The 22,765-nt window shown below is 46.2% G+C and overlaps 1 protein-coding gene across 2 annotated transcripts in view; it reads left to right on the forward strand.

The window, feature by feature from the left end:
- The window catches only part of dync1li2 (dynein, cytoplasmic 1, light intermediate chain 2), a 95,897-nt gene extending 78,394 nt beyond the window's left edge, over positions 1-17,503 (forward strand). For both annotated transcript variants that reach the window (XM_038806227.1, XM_038806228.1), the window contains 2 exons: positions 5,715-5,834; positions 14,640-17,503. In XM_038806227.1, the coding sequence (XP_038662155.1) occupies positions 5,715-5,834; positions 14,640-14,749 (230 nt within the window). In that variant the 3' untranslated portion in view covers positions 14,750-17,503. The remainder of the gene's footprint in view (positions 1-5,714; positions 5,835-14,639) is intronic.
- The last annotated feature ends 5,262 nt before the right edge of the window (positions 17,504-22,765 follow it).

Raw genomic sequence — 22,765 nt, forward strand, 5'->3', positions numbered from 1 at the left:
ATAGGTATATGAAAAGAAAAGGATTGGTGAAGGCAAATGTAGGTCCCCTACAACTCGAAATTGGGAAATTTATAGTGGGGAACAAAGAGATGGCTGAGCAACTAAATCGATACTTTGGTTCTGCCTTGACAATGGAGGACAGAAATAACATACCAGAAATGTTGTGGAACATGGGGTGGGATGCTTCGTTTTGCCAGCGCCCAGGGGTTTCCCAGCCGGCGAGGGGCTGCCCTACAGTGCAAAACCCCATTAACCAGCCGTTGTAACGGAGCATCCCGCCGGCGTGGTTTACAGTAAGAAGTCTTACAACACCAGGTTAAAGTCCAACATGTTTGTTTCAAACACTAGCTTTCGGAGCACTGCTCCTTCCTCATTCACCTGAGGAAGGAGCAGTGCTCCGAAAGCTCGTGTTTGAAACAAACATGTTGGACTTTAACCTGGTGTTGTAAGACTTCTTACTGTGCTCACCCCAGTCCAACGCCGGCATCTCCACATCATGGCACCCATGGTTTAGTGAGAGGGAGAAATTGAAGGAAATCAGTAATGAATTGGTGTTGGGGGGAATTGATGGGATTAAAGGCCGATAAATTCCCACGGCCTGATAATTTACATCTCAGAGTACTGAAGAAATAGTGGATACATTGGTGGTCATCTTCCAAGATTCTATAGACTCTGGAACAGTTCCTACGGATTGGAGGGTAGGTAATGTGACCCCACTATATAAAAAGGGAGGGAGAGAGAAAACGGAATTAAAAACCAGTCAGTCGTACATTGATAGTGGGCAAAGTGCTAGAGTACATGATAAAAGATTTAGTAAGAAGTCTGACAACACCAGGTTAAAATCCATCAGGTTTGTTTCAAATCACTAGCTTTCGGAGCACTGCTCCTTCCTCGGGTGAAAGGATTTAGTAGAAGAGCGCTTGGAAAACAATGGCAGGATGGGACAGAATCAGCATGGATTTACGAAAGGGAAATCATGCTTGACAGATTTACCGGAATTCTTTGAGGATGTAACAAGTAGAGTTGATGAGGAGGAGCCAGTGGATGTGACTTATTTGGACTTTCAGAAAGCTTTCGACACAGTTCCATGTAAGAGGTTAGCATGTACAATGGGTAGTGTATTGAGATGGATAGAAAACTGATTCAGACAGGAATAAATAGGTCCTTTTCCAAGTGGCAGGCAGTGACAAGTGGGGTGCTGCAGGGATAAGTGCTAGGACTCCTTCACAATATATATTAATTATTTAGGTGAAGGAACTAAATGTAATATCTCCAAATTTTCAGAAAGCTGGATGGGAGGGTGAGCTGCGAGAGGTGTAGAGATTGATCGTAGTGAATGGTGGAGCAGGTTCGAAGGGTCAAATGGCCTCCTCTTGTTTTCTATGTTTGAGTCAAATAGCATTGATAAATTTAAAGGGAAGCTGGATAAACATACGAGGTGAAGTAAGGTTTGTGTACATAAACATTAGCACAGAGCATTTGGGCCAAATGGCCTGTTTGTGGACTGTAAATTCTCTTGTGGATTCTTTGGCATTCCAGGGCTGGTCATTGTGGGCATTCTTTAGTCAGTTTGCTTATGTTGCAGTCTACTTGCTGGCAGGAACTGAAAAGTGAAACTGAACTGTGCACACGACAGCTGCTTTGTGCATTACTGTTTCTCTGTGACTGAGAATAAAGTGAAGGAGACTGGAAGTTCCAGCTCTCGCCGCATACAGTTAGCTTGTTTTAGTGATTGCATTTCTATCGAATTCATTCCTTCTTTGCTAGTTTATGGCATCAATAGAAAATCTGTATGATGTTTGGAAACTATGCTTGCGAAGGAAGATCCCTTGAACAGGGAAAACTCGTTGCAGGCTGGCCAATGAGATCAGGTTCAGGCTTTGTAGAGCTGTGCAATTTTTGTCTTAGTTCAGGACACAATCATTCTGTATAAAAACCACAATTCCTTCATACCCTATTACATGTTGGGAAGTGGTCAGCAGCTGCATCAGCATTTGAAAGATCATGCTATTTTTCTCAACCACTTTGCGAGGTTCAATAAGCATGAGATGATCTCTCTGTCCTCCCATTCTCTGCCTGCTTGCCCTCCAGAAAAAAACGCCAAAAACCAGAGCTTAGACAGCATGGAAGAGGACGGGGGAACACAGCCATTCAAGTGAAAGAGCAAACTTAAATTTGCAAGTCTCACAGTAATGTGGTTAACTCTTAACTGCTCTCTGAAATAGCCTGACAAATCATTCAGTATTGAAGAAGGGAGTTCGCCATCACCATGTCCCCAAATTCCCTGGATTCCGGGAAGGTCTCATGAGATTGGAAACTAGCAAATGTATCTCCTTCATTCAAAAAGGGAGGGAGACCGAATGCAGGAAACTGCAGGTCAGTTCGCTTGACATCTGTCCGAGGGAAAATGTTGGCAGCTATTATTAAAGATGTTGTGGCAGGAACCTTAGAATAATGCAAACAACCAAGCAGAGTCAACATGGTTTTGTGAAAGGGAAATCATAATCAATTTATTGGAGTTCTTTGTATGGACACGGAAGTCCCCGCGGGTGAAGAGTGTGATGCTTGAAAGGAGCAGAGGAGAAGGGGGGCTGGCGTTGCCGAACTTCAGCAACTATTACTGGGCGGCCAACATAGCGATGATAAGGAAATGGATGGTGGGTGTGGGGTCAGTTTGGGAGTGGATGGAGGCTGCTTCGTGCAGGGGCACTAGCTTAGCAGCCCTGGTCACGGCGCCTCTGCCACTTCCGCCGGCGCGGTACACCACCAGCCCGCTAGTGGTGGCGGCTCTTCGGATCTGGGGCCAGTGGAGGAGACATGTAGGGAGGTAAGAGCATCGGTGTTGACCCCAATCTGCGGCAACCACCAATTTGCTCCGGGGAACATGGACAGGGGTTATCAACTGTGGAGGAAGGTGAGGATGGGGGATCTGTTCCTGGAAGGGAGCATGAGGGCACTGGAGGAGAAGTTTGGGCTGGCGAGAGGGAACGACTTTATATACTTGCAGGTGAGGGATCTTGTATGCAGACTGGTGCCGTCCTTCCCACGTCTCCCACCAAAGGGGAGGCAGGACAGGGTAGTTTCTAGGGGAGAGCTGGGGGAGGGTAGAGTTTCAGACATCTACAAGGAGCTCATGGGAGCTGAGGATACGCAGACCGAGGACCTGAAGCTTAAGTGGGAAGAGGAGCTCGGTGGGGAGATGGAGGACGGTATCTGGGATGAAGCCCTGAGCAGAGTAAACACGACCGCAACATGCGCCAGGCTCAGCCTGATCCAGTTTAAGGTCGTGCACCGGGCCCACATGACAGTGGCCCGGATCAGCAGATTCTTCGGGCTGGAGGACAAGTGTGTTAGATGCACCGGAGGGCCGGCTAGCCATGTACACATGTTCTGGTTGTGCCCTAAACTCAGGGGCATTTGGCAGGGATTCGCAGATGTCATGTCCCGGGTATTGAAAACTGGGGTGGTAATGAGCCCTGAGGTGGCAATCTTTGGGGTTTCGGAGGAGCCGGGAGTCCAGGAAGAGAGAGAGGCCGATGTTCTGGCCTTTGCTTCCCTGGTAGCCCGGCGACGAATACTGTCAGCATGGAGGGACTCAAAGCCCCCGAGGGCTGAGGTGTGGCTATTGGACATGGCGAGCTTTCTTGGCCTAGAGAAAGTCAAGTTTGCCTTGAGAGGTTTGCAACCAGGGTTCGCCCGAAGGTGGCAGCCATTTATTGACTTCTTCACAGAGGAGTAAGCGTCAGCAGGGAAAGGGGGGGGGGGGGGGGGGGGGGGGGGGGGGGGGGGGGTGGTGGCAAGGGTGGAGTCTAGTAGGGGGATATTGAGGCGGGTCCGTGCGTGAACAGAGCCGTGCTTTGCATGATGTTTAATTTGTAATTTGTGTCGACTTTTTTTTGTACTGTACAATGTCACTTTTTCTGTATGCCTAAAATACCTCAATAAAATTGTTTGTTTTAAAAAAAAAAAGTACTGCAGAAAATAAAAGCTTATGGTGTAAGGAGGAATATATTGGTATGGGTAGAAGATTGCTAGCTAACAGGAAATAGAGGATCGTCATAAATAGGTCTTTTTCTGGTTTGTGGAATGTAACAGGTAATGTGCCACTGGGATTAGTGTTGGGGCCTCAGCGTTTTGTTTAATTTGCTTTTGATACATAGGAAACCATATCTGCGTGGGTCTCACCCCAACAGCCCAAATGTGTGCAGGGTAGGTGGATTGGCCATGCTGAGTTGCCCCTTAATTGGAAAAATGAATTGGGTTCTCTAAAATTAAAAAAAAAGATACATAGGAAAGTATGTTATGAAGAGAACATAAGGAGGCTACATGAAAACGTAGGTTAAATGATTGAGCAATGATCTGGCAAATAGAGTATAATGTGGGAACATTTGAAATTGTCTATTTTGACAAGTAAAATAAAAAAATAAGCTTATTATCTAATGGGGAAGGATTGCAGCGTTATGAGATTCAGATGGATCTGGGTATCCTAGTACATTAATTTTAAAAGGCTAGCATGCAGGTACAGCAAGTAATCAGGAAAGAAAATGTTATCATTTATTTTGAGGAGAATTGAATACAAAAATTAGGGAGGTTATAATTGTGGACACGGGTATGAGATCACATCGAGTACTGTATACAGTATCGGTCTTATTTAAGGAAGGATGTAAATCCATTCAAAGCAGTTCAGAGATTTACTAGACTAATACCTGCAATGATCGGATTGCTTTATGTAGAAAGATTGGGCAAGCTCGGCTTATATCCTCTGGTGTCTAGAAGGGTAAGGGGCGACTTGACTGAAACATCTCAAGATCCTGAGGGGCCTTGACAGTGCATGTGGAAGGGATGTTTCCTCTTGTAGGAGAATCTAGAACTCGGGGTCACTGTTTAAAAATAAGGGGTCACCCAGTTAAGATGGAGGTGAGGAAAATAACTTTCTCTGAGGGTTGTGGGACTTTGGAATTGTCTTCCTCAAAAGGTGGTTGAGTCTGAGTCTTTGAATATCCTGAAGACAGAGCTGGATAGATCCTTGATCAGCAAGGGGGTGCAAAATATCTGGGGTCGGCTGGAATGTGAAGTTGAGGTTGAAATGAGATCCGCTATGATCTTATTGAACGGCGGACCAAGTGGCCTACTCGTCCAAACTTAGATCTTTGTATGGCCCTTGCCCACACTCGGTGAATGAATCAATAAAAATTCAGAGTGATTAGCACATAATCGACTTTCTGTCCAGTGAACTGAGGTATAAACCCATTAAACAATTAATTAATTATTGGATGCTGGTAGGAGGAAAGGTTATTTTCTTCCACTGAAGAATGAATGTGCTAATTTGGGCAAATAACATTCCTCATGGTTTTTTATTCATTCATTCATGGACTGAGTGTACCACGGGAAAGACCAGCATTTGTTGCTCATCCCAGATTGCCCTCGAGCAGGTATGGTACATCCACAGTGCTGATAGGGACATAGTTCCAGATTTTGATCTCGTAACATACTCATAATACAGCATATGATTTGCTTGGGCTGGTTTGAGCTGCTTACGGGTGTATTAAACTTCCTCAGGTTGCCTTATTACCGCCTTTCCCACTTCCATCTAGTAAATAGGGAGATGGTTGTAGAAATCTATCCAGAGAATGCCCCTTGTCCACCCGTGTACGTGAGGTCCAAATTCTCTTCATAGCATCAAGGCTGAATTACTCTGTCTTTTCTGATTTCAGGTCCTGCTGCTGCAAATGAAGGAGTGCTGGCAAACTTCTTTAACAGTTTATTGAGTAAAAAGACAGGTTCTCCTGGGAGTCCTGGAGCTGGAGGTGTACCAAATGCAGCTAAGAAGTCGGGTAAGTCCTTGCCACCAGTCATGTCCACCTGAGCTGCAAGTGGCTCATTCAGTTGTTGTCACTGAGATTTATATAAAGCATTGTGTGGTAGTGCTGGTGAAGGAGATTTTCATGGAAAGCATTCATCAATAATTCTAAATTTGTGGAGTTTTATTTATTTTTTAAAGTATTTTTATTAAGGTTTTGCAGATTTTTTTCATAATAAAACAGTAGTAACCATAATAACAAAACAAACTAGAGTGAACCTTAACATAGTGCAAAAAGAGAATATACAAGAACAATTAAATAGACATTACCCCACGCGACCCAGTCTTCCCACACCATCCCAATGAAGCACTCCTCCCCCCCCCCCCCCCCAACCCTACGGATTGCTGCTGCTGAGATTTTAATTTCCCCGAGAAAGTCAATGAATGGCTGCCACCTCCGAGAGAACCCTAACGTAGACCCTCTTAAGGCAACCTTTATTTTCTCAAGGCTGAGAAACCCAGCCATGTCGGTAACCCAAGTCTCTACACTCGGGGGCTTCGAGTCCCTCCACATTAATAACATCCGTCTCCGGGCAACTAGGGAGGCAAAGGCCAAGACGTCGGCCTCTTTCGCCCCCTGAACCCCCGGGTCTTCTGACACTCCAAAGATCGCTATCTTGGACTCGGCACCACCCGTGTGTTAAGCACCTTGGACATTGCCCTCGCGAACTCTTGCCAGAACACTCTTAAGCTCCAGGCATGCCTAAAACATGTGGACATGGTTTGCAGAGCTGCCCTTGCACCTCACAGCTGGGGTCTTCTATCCCAAAAAACTTGCTCATTCTCGCTGCCGACATGTGTGCCCGGTGGACCACCTTAAATTGAATTAGACTGAGCCTGGCACATGAGGAATTAACCCTGCCCAGGACCTCTGCCCACAGACCCGCTTCCAACTCCTCACCTTGCTCCTCCTCCCACTTGCCCTTGAGCTCCTCCACCGGGGTTTCCTCCGCCTCCTGTAGTTCCTGGTAGATATCCGACTCCCTCACCTCCCCCACCCAGGTGCCAGAGACCACCCTGTCCTGTATCCTCCATGGTGGCAGCGTCGGAAAGGCCACTACCTGTTTTTTCAGGAAGGCCCGTACTTGCAGATATTTAAAGGCGTTTCCTGGCGGCTGATTAAATTTGTCCTCTAGCGCCTTCAAACTGGGAAAGCTTCCGTCTAGGAACAGATCTCCTGTCCTTCTGGTGTCTGCCCTCTGCCAGCTCTGGAACCCACCATCCATCCTAACCGGGACAAATCTGTGGTTGTTGCATATCAGGGTCCAGACCGACGCTCCCTCCATCCTCTTGTACCTCCTACACTGTCCCCAGATCCGCAGTGTCGCCACCACCACCGGACCTGTGGAGTAACGGGTCGGCGAGAACGGCAAAGGAGCCATTATCAAAGCTCCCAGACTAGTACCTTTACATGACGCCGTCTCCAGCTGCTCCCACGCCGCCCGTCCCCCCAAATCGGCCCCTCCCTAATCATAGCTATATTGGCCGTCGAATAGTAGTTACGAATGTTCAGCAGCGCCAACCCACAACCTCCACCCGACTGCGCTGCAACAACGATCTCCTTACTCGCGGGGTCTTATTCGCCCACACAAAGCCCATAATGATCCTACTTACCCGCTTAAAAAAGGTCTTGGGATGAAGATGGGGAGGCACTGAAAGACAAACAAAAATCTGGGGAGGACAGTCTTTTTCACTGTCTGCACCCTCCCTGCCAGTGACAGCGGGAGCATGTCTCACCTTTTAAAGTCCCCTTCCATTTGCTCCACCAACCAGGTCAGGTTGAGCCTGTGCAGGGCATCCCATTTCCTGGCCACCTGTATACCCAGGTAACGAAAACTTTTCTCTAACATCCTGAGCGGCAGCTCTTTCAGTCACTCCTCCTGCCCCTTGGCCTGGATCACGAACAACTCGCTCTTTCCCATGTTCAGTTTGTACACTGAAAACTACCAAAATCCCTCCGGATCTGCAGAACCTCCCCCATCCCCTCCACAGGGTCCAAAATGTCCAGGAGCAAATCATCCGCGTATTGCGACACCCGATTTTCTTTCCCCCCCCCCCCCCCCCCCCCCCCCCCCGGTGAACCAGTCCCTGCCAGTTCCTCGAGGCTCTCAGCAACATAGCTAGTGGTTCTATAGCTAGGGCAAATAGTAACGGGGAGAGGGGACACCCCTGCCTCGTTCCCCGGTGAAGCTCGAAGTACCCCGACCTCAGCCGGTTTGTACAAACACTTGCTACAGATGCCTGGTACAGCAATTTCACCCAGCCAATAAAGTCCTCACCAAACCCAAACCTCCCCAGCGTTTCCCACAGGTATTCCCACTCCACCCAGTCAAAGGTTTTCTCTGCGTCCATCGCTGTTACCACCTCCGCCTCCCCTCCCTCTGAGGGCATCATGATATTCAAAAGTCTCCGGACATTGGTATTGAGTTGTCTGCCTTTAACAAACCCAGTCTGGTCTTCCTCTATCACCCCTGGGATGCAATCCTTAATTCTTGTGGCCAGAATCTTGGCTAGCAATTTGGCAACAACGTTTAAAAGCGAAATCGGCCTGTATGACCTGCAATGTTCCGGGTCCTTCCCTCGTTTAAGAATGAGTGAGATCAAGGCCTGTGACATTGTTGGGGGGTGGGTTCCTTTCTCTCTGGCCTCATTGAAGGTCCTCATCAGGAGTGAGCTCAATATTTCCGAAAATTTCTTCTAGAATTCTACCTGGTAACCGTCCGGCCCCGGGGCTTTACCCAATTGCATGCCCTCTATACCCTTGACAATCTCATCCAATTCAATCGGAGCCTCCAGCCCCTCCACCAGGTCCTCTTCCACCTTTGGAAACCTCGACTGGTCCAAAAATTGCCTCATCCCCTTCCGCTCCCGTCGCCGACTCGTATAGTTTACTATAGAATTCCTTAAAGACTCCGTTCGCGCCCCCCCCCCCCTCACAGATCCAAAACCGTGTTACCCTCCTTATTCTTTACTCCCCCGATTTCCCTGGCCGCCTCCCTCTTTCGCAGTTGGTGTGCCAGCATTCTACTCGCTTTCTCCCCGTACTCATAGACTGCCCCCCTTGCCTTCCTCAGCTGTGCTACCTACGCCGCTTTCTCAGTAGCCCCGCCTCGGGGGCCTCCGCATATCTCCTGTCCACTCGGAATATCTCCTCCACCAGTCTCTCCTTCTGTGCTGTTTCTCTCTTTTCCCTATGGGATCGAATTGAGATGAGTTCCCCTCTGACAACTGCATTTAGAGCCTCCCAGACCGTTGCCGCTGCTACCTAACCCGTATCATTTGTTTCCACATAATCCTGGATGTTCCTGCTAATCCGCCCGCAAACCTCTTCATCCGCCAGCAGCCCCACATCCAGTCTCCAGAGTGGGCACTGTCCCCTCTCCTCACTAAGCCGCAGGTCCACCCAATGCGGGGCATGGTCCAAGACTGTGATTGCTGAGTATTCTATCCCCGCCACCTTTGGGATTAATGCCCTGCTCTAGACAAAGAAGTCTATGCGGGAATAAATCTTATGAACGAGGGAGAAAAAAGAGAACTCCTTCGCTCTCAGCCGCGCGAACCTCCAGGGATCCATCCTCCACTCCCAATCTGCTCCATAAAACCCTTCAGTTCCTTAGCCACTTCCGGTCGCTTCCCTATCCTGGACTTCGACCGGTCCAGCTCGGGGTCAATAACTGTGTTAAAGTCTCCCCGCATGATCAGGTTGTGTGACTCTAAGTCTGGGATTTTGCCCAGCATGCATCTCATCCCAATTCGGAGCATAGACGTTCACAAAACACCACCCGGACCCCCTCCTACTTTCCACTCACCATTATATACCTGCCCCCTTTATCTGCCACAATTCTCCCAGCCTCGAATGCTACACCCTTACGGATCAGAATTGCTACCCCTCTGGTCTTCGACTCCAGCCCTAAATGGAACACCTGGCCTACCCATCCCTTTCTCAATCTCGTGATCTGCGAGCTTTAATGTCTCTCCTGAAGCATTGCTACGTCTGCCTTTAACCCATTTAGATGGGCGAGCACGCGTGCTCTTTTGACCGGCCCATTCAAACCCCTCACATTCCATGTGATCAGCCTGGACAGGGAGCTAAACCCCCCCACCGCCAACTAGCCATCGCCCTTTCTTGGTCAATCTCGAGCCTGCGCCCTTCGCTTCCTCGAGCGCCCCCACAGGGAGCCGCCGCCCCCGGCCCTCAATAGGTAACCTGAAATTGATACCTCCTCTGTCAGCAAAGCAGCATTCCCCCCACCCACAGCCCCACGACCCAAAACCCCCCGCCAAGCACCAGCTGGGCACTTGCTCACCCCCCTCTACACTCCCGAGAGTCAGCTGACCCACGCTGATCCTGGCAGCTCCCACCCCTGGCGCCGATCAGACTGTTGCCTCATTGTCCGTACCCCTCTCCCCACATGAATAAACAAATTAACGAATTAAACCATCTCTTCAGCCCCAGTGAGTAAATAGTAATACGGAACGAAAAATAAACAGAAGACTAAACACTAACATTGCCCCGTGAGGGGACACTTGTTGAACCAAGGCTCAAACTTCCAGAAAATTCGCACTAAGTACAGGCCCCCCCCCCGTATCTCAACTTTGCCGAAAACACTGCACCCTCCAGCCACCACCACAGCCCTTACACGTACCCAACATTGTGTACGATCTTATATAAGAAACGGTACCGTGTTACCCAGCCCCACCGCCGCATTCCACCAAAGCTTAGCTGCCTTTAATTCGAGTCCTGCTTTTCTTGTTTGACGAATGACCTCGCCTCGTCCGGCATCTCAAAATAGTGATGTCGTTCCTTGTATGTGACCCATAGCCTCGCTGGGTGTAGTATCTCAAATTTCACACCCTTGCTGAAGAGGGTCACCTTCACCTGGTTAAATCCAGCACGCCTCTTGGCCAGCTCCGCACCTAGGTCTTGGTAAATGCGTATCACGCTGTTTTCCCACCTGCTGCTCCGTTCTTTTTTTGCCCACCGCAAGACAAGTTCCTTTTCTGAGAAGCGATGAAATCTCACCACCATGGCCCTCGGCGGTTCATTCACCTTGGGCTTCATTGCGAGGGCTCTGGACACAGCATCTTGGACACAAATGCTCCTGCATCCGACCCCTGCACACCTTCGGTGAGGCCCACAATTCTCAAGTTCTGTCTGCTGGATCTGTTTTCTAGGTCCTCCAGCCTCTCCTGCCACTTCTTGTAGAGGTCATCCTGCGCCTCTACCTTAAAGGCCAATACGACCAACTGGTCCTCATAGTTGGATAGCTTTTTCTCCATTTCCTTAATCGCTTTCCCTTGTGTCGCCCGAGTTGCGATTATTTGGTCTATTGATGCCTTCTTCGGGGCCAGCATGTCCTTTTTAAGATCAGCAAAGCAGCCCCTAAGGAACTCCTGTTGCTCCTGTACCCACTGCGCCCATGCACCCTGGTCTATACCAGCCGCCATTCTGTGCCTCGGTGCCCGCTCCACACGCATCTGCCTGCTGGGACTTAAACGCTTCACCCGGCCACTTCTGGTCCAGCTATCCATACAACAGAGAGGGAATCCTTTTGGCAGTGTTCGCTTCACCAATCTGCCCCAAAAAGTCCATGAAAACTCCTGAAAAAGGTCAGAGAGTCCGTTCCAGACGGGAGCTGCCGAATGCGCGACCTACTCCTCCATGGCCGCCAACGGAAGTCTCTTCACCGCTTCTTCAATGACCTTGGTGGGATCTTTTCACAGTTGTTCCCTCTGCTGCTAGAATTCAGCTTTAATAAAGACCCTCAAGTCAGCTTGAAGCCTTTAAGTTCGCCCTCCCACGCCTGCATGCTGGAAGAGGCTTTTGTCTTTACTGCAGCTCCAGCCAAATCTTTCACTGTTTCTGCCGGTGTCTGGTAACCAAGAGACATACCATTCCTGGGGGAAAGTACTCCTCCAACATTCACCTGCATCTTTTCATCAAAATTCCACCCCGTATTGATTAAAAAAGTGCTCTTTTCTGTAACCTGGGGCAGGAGCTGCCTTGTGTGTGACCACTTACTCCATGGTCCACACCAGAAGTCAAATTTGGGGAGTTTTAAGCAGTGAATTCAGGGTCTCTGGATTGCCTTCGAGGCCAGAAAGATGCCTCTTTTGATTCTTGGTTTGTGATGAATTAACTCTTCACTTTCAGAGCGTGAAGATTAGGTACAATGTTCCCAGTTTATAGAAAGGATCATCATAGAATGTTTATGGCACAGATGGTTCAGCCCATTTTGTCCAAGCTGGCTCTCTCCAACAGCAACTGACCGAGTCCCACAGCCCTGCTATTTCCCTGTAACACTGCAAATCTTTTCTCTTCAGATAATTATTCTGTTCTCTTTTGAATCCGTCTCCACCACCCCCTCCGGCAGTGCATTCCAGATCCTAACTACTCGCTGCAAAATAAAGTGTTTTTTCCTCATGTTGCCATTGCTCTTTTCTGGTCCTGATGAGTGTTGTGCATGCATGTAAGGATGCTGTGTGGGCGCCTGAATAATCATTAGGGTCTCACAGCTGTCACATCAAACCATACGGGTAACGTTCACTAGCTTAAGCACTGTGAAACTGTTCCTGGGCATTCAACACAGAATGGAGATGGATGTTATAATCCAGAAAACCAGGTGATGAAGGATAGAACTGGAGCCAATCTGTACACCCTTTTGTAAAATTTCTTTGCAATGACTGCATTACAACTTCCTTGCGCTACGACACACGGTTTCAGCCTGTTCCTTTTTGTAAGGGCATATGGGAACTTCCAGCTAATGCCAGCATGCAATTAAATACAATTCATATACAGTTAATAATGGGGACAGGTAAAGTTACCCCAACTATTTTATTTAAATTTTTTTTCCAATTAATGGAACAATTTAGTGTGGCCAATCCACTTACCCTTCATATCTTTGGGTTGTGGGGGTGTGACCCAGGCAGACATGGGGAGAATATGCAAAGTCCACACGGGCAGTGACCCAGGGCCAGGATCGAACCTGGGTCCTCAGAGCCGTGAAGCAGCAGTGCTAACCACTGCGCCGCCGTAACTCCCTAAGTTACCCCAACTTCTAACATAGGAGAATCGTAAAATGAAATTTAGTGATTTACATCTGTGGATTCTGAGAGAAGCTTGGGAAGAGCAAATGGCGACATTGACCATGTCAGTAATGGTGGAGGAAATGCCCATCGGGAGGAGGAGCAACGAGTTTGAAAGTGGGGAACGACCCTTAATCAGTTTGTCAGAGTTAAATGGCTTGGCTGCGTTCACATTATCTGTATTCCTTATTATTTACTGACCTGGATCATGTCCTGACCTACCACATGTTTTGCCCCCACGGTGAAAAGAAGTATTTTCATTGGAATCTTTCTGTATCACCTTGTCCACTAAAGACAGGAATTGCTCTGCCCCTGTATCTTGTGCAAAACAACTGTTTAAATACTCATCTTCCCCATTAGTTACTGACTAGACCGTGCTGAGTTTGAACTGCAAATCTGCTTCAGTTAGGATCAGAGATTGAATGGAAGCATTCGGTTGTTGGGATTTGGTCCAGACGACTTGGGTGCAATGTTGTTTCCAACATCGTACTTTCTGAATTTTTTTTTGTGTGTTAAAGGGAAAAATCAGATAATTCAGCCATCAGGAACTGTGTGCTGAGGAGTTCCCAAGATCTTTATATCAATTGGGTTATATCCAGCCAGCCAGTTTCCTTTGGAGTTAATTGGAAATTCCTGAAATTCTTTGGAGCGGAGAGACTAGATCTTCAGGCAGTTTTAAAACTAACAAGATGCATTCACTGAGCAACTAACCACAGGGTGGCCAAGAGGCAGGAGTATTCTGACACTTTATACCTCTACCTGCCAAGTAGTTTTCACACTTGATTAATGAAGCGTTCCCCAGTGACTAACTAAATAAGAAAAAATAGTTACGTTTTGCATTTATTCAGCAGCTTTTATAGCCTCTGACAAAGTAACCAACTCCGCAGAGCCCAGCAATCTAACCTGCAATCCGCTGACCTCTTATGATGTAGTGTTAGAACACACAGTCTCTTCTGAATGAAGAACGTGGGTTCAGGTCTGCACTTCAGAGATTTGAACACAAAAATACAGGTTGATCCTCCATACTGCAGATGTTGGAGATCGGAAATAACAACAAAATGCTGGACAAACGCAGCGGGTCTGGCAGCATTTGTGGAGAGAGAGAATTAAAATCTCGAGTCCAATAAAAAGTCATGTCAGGAAGAATCCCTTTGGGATGTTCTGAGGTTGTGAAAGGTGCAGTATAAATGCAGGTCTTTTTTCCCTGTTGCTGCCTGCAGGAATATAAAGCCAGTGTGTCTCCATCTCCATATCTATGCTGTAATTGTGCCTCTATGTCTCTCTCTCTCACGCTCTCTGCTTCCCCTGCACCCCTCCTCCCGGGTGGGCATAGGTTGTTTCTTGAATCAATCATCTCTGGTTCAGATAGTCTTCCCTCGTAACACATGAGCAGTACCTGAAAGGGTGATGGAAGCAGAGCCAATAGTGACCTTCAGTGGGGGAAATGGATAAATAATAAAGGGGGGAAAAAATCACTGGGCTCTAAGTTAACGAGCAGGGGAGTGAGACTAACCGGACCACTCGAGCATGCACAGTCGCAATGAACCGAATGGCATCTTTTGCGTTTTATGATTCTACACAGACTAGAAGAAAGAACTGAGAAAGTGTAAAAGAAACGAGACAGAATGTGCAGCGTTGGGCTGTTTCTCATGATTGCTTTATGTTAATGGACCTTTTCCCGTTTTATTTCTAGGACAAAAGCCGGTTTTAACAGATGTTCAAGCAGAGCTGGACAGGATGTCTCGAAAACCCGATTCAGTAGTCACAACAAACAACTCTTCTCCAGCAGAGAATGAAGCCTAAAAGCTGCAAGCCGCACTGTATAATATAATATTTAAAGATAAAAGACCAAATTAGACAATTGTATCAATCGAGAGGGCCAGCCGTTGTCTAATGCAGCCGCTATCAGTTTCTGTTTAGGGGTGGGGGGGGAGAACATGAAGGCATTAACTAAATTTTAAAATGACTTGTGGCAGGATAAGTGTGCATTCCAGAAATGTAAATAACTCCCTGTGTCTGACAACACCTTAATCAAAAAAAAAATGTTTTATCAGAAAGGCTTAGGGGGATTAAAATCTCACTCAGCACACTACCAAAAGAGGTGTGTGTTTGCTGGGGTTTGAGAGCGCGCTTGGAAGGAGGGGAGGGGGGAAAGGTTGGAGTGAGAAATAGGACTGGGTTGCTTGGCAAGCTACAATTCTGAGGGGTGGGGTGATGAAGAGATCTGAGAGTTGGCAACTGAGGTTAATAGCAAACGCTGCACTCTTATTCCCTTTACCCAGTGACTGCTCGCAGCGTTGGCGAGCAATGTGAGTGAGGCAGTCAGGTGGTGTTGGTCAATTAGTAATTTGCAGAGTTGGCTGTTGGGCGGAAGGACCAAGTTGGTGCAGGAAATGGGACCAGTGGCAGGGCACGATGTGTGTGTACATGCGAGGAGGAGGAATGGTTCAGGAAAGAGAAGGGGACATGACTGAGAGGGGGCATTCAGACTCTGTGGCTGTTGTATAAATAGCCCAAGTATAGAAGTGTAGCAGTGTGGACCCGTTTTTTAAAAAAAGAGAAAACAGTTTGAATGAATCAGGACTTGAGGGTGGACATGGAAGCAACTTTTCAAATCATGAATTCATTGAAGACCAAATTGTGTCTTTGAATTGAAAGACTTTTAGGATGTTTAGAGGGCACTTTGAAATATTAGTTGTTTAGGACATAGGGACGAAGGAGAAAGCTGGATACAAGTGCCTGACACACCACTGTGCAGGTGTCATAGTAAGCGCTCAACATGCACTATAGCACAAGCGGACAGTCTCTTCATAGCGTTTTTATTTTTTAAGTTAATTTAAAAGTTATTTTATCCAGTAAAGGAAAGTTTTTAATTTAATTTTTTTCTGCTAGCTCCTGCCTTCCTTGAACTGTGGTGAGTTAGGCCACCTTGAAACAAGAATGGATCAAAATGGATAAAAAAACATGTTTTTTTCCCTCTCGCCCCATCCCTCCCACTAAAAGATATATCTGCGGAAAACCTCATTCCATTGTCTAGCTGCAGTTAGAAAATGGCACATTATTTCTCTGAGTGTAAACACTACTCGATGTAAAGTACCTTATTGCATTGTATTCTCAAGGGGATAACCACAGAATGGAATTGTGTGGACTTCTACTTTCTGTTGTACAAACTGTCCTAACCTGTGCTGAAATGGGAGGTCTGGATAATCAGCATTTTCCCTTTAACATTGCATATATATTATTAAAAGCAGTAATATATTTACCACTGAAAGCTGGGCATAATTAGCTTAAGAGTATTTTCCAATAGCAAGGCTGTTTGTATAATTTTTTTTTAAATTTCTTTTTGAAGCTCTTATCTGTAATATGTACTTAATGGAGGTAACCAGGAACAACCCATTCCTGTTCCCGGTATCCTTGCACCAAGGAAGGAAAGGGGAAAGTTTCCAGGTTTGTCCGGAGAATTTACCTGATGTCTATAATCAAAGGTCGGTGTAGCTTTGGAGAAACTGCACATTTTGGTCCAATGTTTTATTTTGGGAGTTTTTTTAAGATTAAATTGCTGGAACCAAACAAGCAAACTTTAAACTGCTTTGACAATAACAGAACAAAATGTTAATCCATATAACTTGTATAGAGGATGCTGAATGATTGTTACACTAACCTTGAGAAACCAAATTAATGCTTAGTAGACTTTTTTCTGACTTTGTCTCCTCCTGATTTTCCCCGTCTTACCCACCTTTTTCAGTTTCTTCCATTATGCATGTTCTCTTTCTTTCTCTCCCCCCCCCCCCCCCCCCAAAACCTGAGTTTGTGTCCCTTTCTGTCCTATGACTTTTTCAGTCCAGATATCTGTTCATGTTCTGTCTTTTTATCTCCCTCCTTTTTTCTATTTTTTCTTCTCCCAAATTCCTCCCCTCCAACCTCCTCCTCTCTTCCCCTGTTTCCGATACATGTTTGTGAATCTCCATCTTGCCCCCTTACCCCTTTCCAGCCAGTGTGTTCTGTCCTACTTCTGTTCTTTCCCTCCCGGCCTCCCTACAATCTGTTCCTCTCTCCTTTTCGTTTCTCTCTCCCTCTCTGTGTTCGTCAGAGATGCAGTACAATACTGTAATCTGAAATATTTGGCTCGATCTTGTTCACGTCCTTTCTGGGAATGAAATGAAACATTTATGCTGCTTAATTTAAAGTTTGCACTTGAAATATTTTGTGGGAAGAAAATAACAAATTGGCATGTTTGAATCAAGTTTTAAATGAGAAGTTATTTAACAAATGGATCCTAATGTTCACCTTGTAATGAAGGCGGATATTTAACAGAGGGAGAGAGATAGGGGAGATATATATATATATGTATAAATAAAGTTCTCTTAACCGTATTAGGTTAAAATTTTTGTACTGTGTTGGACTGAAATTGTAACACAGAGGAGCGTTTTGATTTAGTTCACGTGTACGGCTTTAACCTGATACATTCGTGTGGAATCTTGCTTTTTCTCTAGTGCTGACAAAGACAAAAATGTGTGTCTCCACGTGCCAGCTTCAATAAATGTGAATCCAGACTCAGTCGTCTGCACTTTTATCATCTTTAGATTTGTTGTAGTAGTTTGGAGAGACTTTCTTCTGGATAATACTGACTGCCAGGATAAGGGATACAGGCCCTGAGACATGCTGGTTTTTGGGTCCTGACCTCAGCTTTGTTATGGATTCCATGGGCACTGATTCTTTGCTTGTTAGGTGGTTAAGGAGAGGACCAGTGTCTGCTGTCACTTTCTCCATTGTTGAGTTGGCAGCCAGTGTTCATCGTCCAGACCCATGCAAGAAGAATGAGAACTGGGGATTTGGTATCAGAGTGCAAACTGCTCTTGCAGAAGTGTACCGTAGTAAGCAGTCAGAAACTGCTGATAGTGTGACGGGTCATTACTTTCACTTATTGTGCCACGGCGGTTAGCAATGTTGCATCAGAGCTCCAGGGTGCCAGGTTCCATTCCCGGCTTGGGTCACTGTCTTTGCGGAGTCAGCACGTTCTCCCCGTGTCTGCGTGGGTTTCCTCCAGTTGCTCCGGTTTCCTCCCACAAGTCCCGAAAGATGTGCTGTTAGGTGAATTGGACATCCTGAATTCTCCCTCCGTGTACCTGAACAGGCGCCAGAGTGTGGCGACTAGGGGCTTTTCACAGTAACCTCATTCCAGTGTTAATGTAAGCCTACATGTGATACTAAGAAACATTATAAATAAAGATTATTTAGAAGAGTTCTCCCTCTTGGGAGCCTCCAACACAAATTTGTTGCAAGAGACGTTTGCCATTCTACTTATTTTGATTTTTTTTTCCAGAAGCTAGTACGTGCTGATGGCATCACCGGGCGCCAGAGGCATTGAGTCTGCTCGTGCCGAAAGCAGATTAAAGTTTTTTACGAAAGAAATTCTAACAGGATGAGATAGGGTAGATTCAGAAAGAATGTTCCCGATGGTGGTGGAGACCAGAACTAGAGGTCATATTTTGATGATAAGGGGTAAACCTTTGAGCACTGAGGTGAGGAGAAATCTCTTCACCCAGAGAGTGGTGAATCTGTGGATTTATTTACCACAGAAAGCAATTGAGGTGCAAACATTGTGTAATTTTAAGAATGAATTAGATATAGCTCTTGGGGCTCAAGGGATATGGGGGAAGGTGGGATCAGGGTATTGAACTTGATGATCGGCCATGATGATGAATGGTGGAGCGGGTTCAAGGGGCCGAATGGCTTCCTATGTTTTTCTTCACTCTGTCTTCTTCATTGTCCTTTTCATCCACATGTTTGACTTTACCCCTCCTAGTACAGTACAGACATCACTCCTATGGCTCAGCAAGTTTATTCATTGCGGGCAAAGAAATTTTCATTGCTATAAATCAAGTTTTAATGTCCCTAAAGTGCTAAACAGACTATATATTATCAGACATGCTAGTCACATTTGAGCAATCGGGATCTCAATCCCGATTGAGACGGACAGAAAAAACCGCGATGAGAAAATGGGTAACCTTGGAGGAAAAGATGCTTCAGGTATGGGCTAGGTAAATTCCAACGGCGATAGCTAAGGGAGCCAAAACCAGGCTCCTGGGATAAAAAGGGAGACATTGAAGAAACAAAAAACGAAGGTGGTATGTCAAGTGGATTATACAATGGGAGGTAAAAGAAGAAAATGAAGCTGGCGAAGAGCGTGAGAATGGAATGACAGTCAACATAAAAGGATATCCAAAATAAATCTTCTACCCGCATATAAATACTTAATGGGTAGTCAGATGGTGATGGATGCTTAAAAGGTGAAGGCTTGAGTACTTCAGTTCTGTGTGTTGGTATTTACCAAGGAAGAGGAATTTGACAAAATATTGTCAGAAGTGGAGACGATGGACAGTGTGAAGATTGGATAGGAGGAGATAATGTAGGGCTGGCTATTGTTTGGAGAAGATGAGTCACCTGGTCCAGATGGTTTGTATTGCAGGTTCCAAGCCAAAGTGGGGTAGAGACTGCAAAGGACTGCGTTAATCTTTCAATCTTCCCTGGATATGGGAGAGGTGCCAGAGGATCGAAGAGTGTCAAAAATGTCATGTTTATTCCAGACAGGATGAAAGGGCAGTTCGAGCAACTCCAGGCCAGTTCGTTTAACATCAGTGGTAGGTAAGGACATTGAGGAAGAACCAACAGGCAGTTGGAGAGACCATATTAAATAGGAACAGGAGTGGGTCATTCGGCCGGATTGTGGCTAATCCGGCATTCCTCACGTCCACTTTCCTGCCCTTTCTTTGTAACCCTTGATTCCCTAACTTATCAAGTATCTCAGAGGGCAGCACGGTGGCCTAGTGGTTAGCACAGCTGCCTCGCGGCGCTGAGGTCCCAGGTTCGATCCCGGCTCTGGGTCACTGTCCATGTGGAGTTTGCACATTCTCCCCGTGTCTGCGTGGGTTTCGCCCCCACAACCCAAAAATGTGCAGAGTAGATAGATTGGCCACGCTAAATTGCCCCCTTAATTGGAAAAAATAATTGGATAATCTAAAAAAATTTTTAAAAAGGTATCTATCTCAGCCATATACACGAAGTGGCAAGGAGTTCAAAAGACTCGCGCAAAAAAAATCCTCCTCATCTCAGTCTTAAATGGGAACCCCTTTATTCTGAGACTCTGGTCCTGGACTCCCCCGTGAGGGGGGAACATCCTCTCAACATTTATCCCCTCAAGCCCCTTAATAATCAGATATATTTCAATGAGATCACTTCTCATTATTCTAAATTCCAATGAGTAGAGTCCCAACCTGTTTAACCTATGCTCATAAGACAATCCCTCCACACCGGGATCATCACAGTGAACCTTCTCTGAACCGACTCCAATGAAATAATATCTTTCTTTAAATAAGGGACCAATGTTGCTCACGGTGCTCCAGATGTGTTCTCACCAGTACCCTCTCCAGCTGCAGAGACTTCCCGACTCTTATACTCCAAACCCCTTGAAATAAGGACCAATATTCCACTCGCCTGCCTGATTACCTGCTGCCCCTGTGTGCTACCTTTCTGTGTTCCGTGCACAAGTTTCCCCAAGTCCCTGTGTGTTGCAGCTTGCTGCAGTTTTTCTCCATTTAAATAATACTCTTGTACTTTTGTTGTCCCTTCCGAAATGGACAACTTCACACTTTCCCACATACTCCCATTTGCTAATGTTCTGCCCACTTAACCCATCGATATCTCTTTACAAACTGTTCGTATCCCTCTCGCAATTTGCCTTTCCAAATATTTTTGTGTCGTCTGCAAATTTGGCTGCAGTACATTTGCTTCCTTCCTCCATCCAGTGTGTGACTCCTTATTTTTAAAAATTCACCCCTAGTTCTAGATTCTCTGACAAGGGGAAACATCCTTGCCGCTTGTTGTAATTGGCATTTAACACCCAGAGGTGTGAGGGGATGAATTTGGCAGAAGGCATGGGGAGCGGCAATATGTTAAAAATTACACAATTCTCGAGTTTACAGGGTCATGGGGCACATGTGCATCGATTTCTGAAGGGGGCAGAACCTATTGTGAGTGGTTAGCAAAGCATATGGGCTCTTGGGCTTCAGAAATAAAGGCATTGAGCAGAAAAGCGGGGAGGTTGTGCTGAACCTTTATAAACTGGTTAGCCTGCAACTAGAGTATTGAAGCCAGTTCTGGTCACCACATTTTCGGGAAGATCCTTGAAAAGGTCCAGAGGAGATTTACCAGAATGGTTCCAGGGATGGGGAGGGGCTCGCGCTACAAGGTTGGGCTAGAGAATCTGGGGTTGTGATTTGATAAATTTGTGTGCGCGCGCGCGAGAGGAGTGAATGTGTGTGTGTAATATGAGAATCTAGTATTCCAGCAACGTATTTCCCATTTGAACCAATGGTGCAGCAATGGTCCTCCCACTAAAAATGACAGAGGTAAATACACTTTCGCTGAGAGCTTTTTGATCTGAGTAAACATATACATCAAAAAGAAAATACTTCTCCAATTTAGGTTTTTTTATGTTTGTGCCTATTGCGTGAAAACTCATTTATTTTATGGCTTGTCCCTTCAACACAAAGAAGAATCTTTCTCAGTACTGTTGGGACCTCAAAAGGGTTCTGTAGCTGTTAAAGTTTGCAATGCATTGGACGGGAAGCTAGTTAAGCACGAGGCAAAAAGGAATAGAAGGATGGTACTTGATAGAACATAGAACACTACAGCGCAGTACGGGCCCTTCGGCCCTCGATGTTGCGCCGACCTGTGAAACCATCTGAAGCCTATCTGACCTACACTATTCCATTTTCATCCATATGTCTATCCAGTGACCACTTAAATGCCCTTAAAGTTGGCGAGTCTACTACTGTTGCAGGCAGGGCAACATAGGTTGGATGACGAGGGGTAGGAGGGAGGGAGCTCCTGTGGCGTGTAAACATACACAGCAGAATGTTATGCCGAATGGTGTCTCTTGTGCTGGAGATTAATTGTAACCTGATGTCACGCGTGGAATGGATTTTGATCAGAGTGGAGTCAAAAAAATCCTGAAATCCAAGTTTCGTGAATAGTTGTATAAAGGCAGTTCTTGGACTTGCGACACAATTGGTTCCTGAACACAGTGTCTTCAGTCGAAACGGAGTAACGTAGAACCAATTTTCCCATAAGAAACAATGTTATAAATAGGGGATTGGTTCCTGAACCAAGGGCTTGAAGCCCTATTTTCACCAAAATAACCCAGAATTTTGTACTCAAATCAGTTAGAGATGAGTAATATGACAACAGTAACAATTTTATTGACATAAAATCATAGCAATGTATATACTGTATAGTACTATCCACTGAACATTATCTGCTAATTATCTTAAAAGCAAAGACATTTTCTTAAAGCCTTCATTTTTTTCTTCATTCTTGGATGCTTGGTTGGGTGAGGTTTTTGGGGGGATTTGAGGTGACCTTTTGGAGGGGGAGGGGGAGGGAGAGGAAGAGACGGACATTCTTGGTTGGACATTCTGAAGGATCCCTGGCTGGAGGAGTCTTGCCTGCAGGTTTTTCTGGCGTCCTCTCTGCTTAAAGAAAGCGTCCAAGGGGGTTTGGACAGATGTTCTCCACTTTTCCTTGCATGTTTCTCTGTTATGGCTTTACATGCCCCTATTCGATGTTGGTGTCATGTTTCTCAAACAGGGACGTGTCAGCTTGGAAATGTTGAAATTCCTTAGCCAGTAGCACCGCTGTCTCACGGCGTCGAGGACCCAGGTTCGATCCCGGCCCTGGGTCACTGTCCGTGTGGAGTTTGCACATTCTCCCCGTGTTTGTGTGGGTTTCACCCCCACTACCTCGTGATTATTTACATTT

Source organism: Scyliorhinus canicula, chromosome 9 (genome assembly GCF_902713615.1).
Source record: "Scyliorhinus canicula chromosome 9, sScyCan1.1, whole genome shotgun sequence".
Taxonomy (NCBI): Eukaryota; Metazoa; Chordata; class Chondrichthyes; order Carcharhiniformes; family Scyliorhinidae; genus Scyliorhinus; species Scyliorhinus canicula.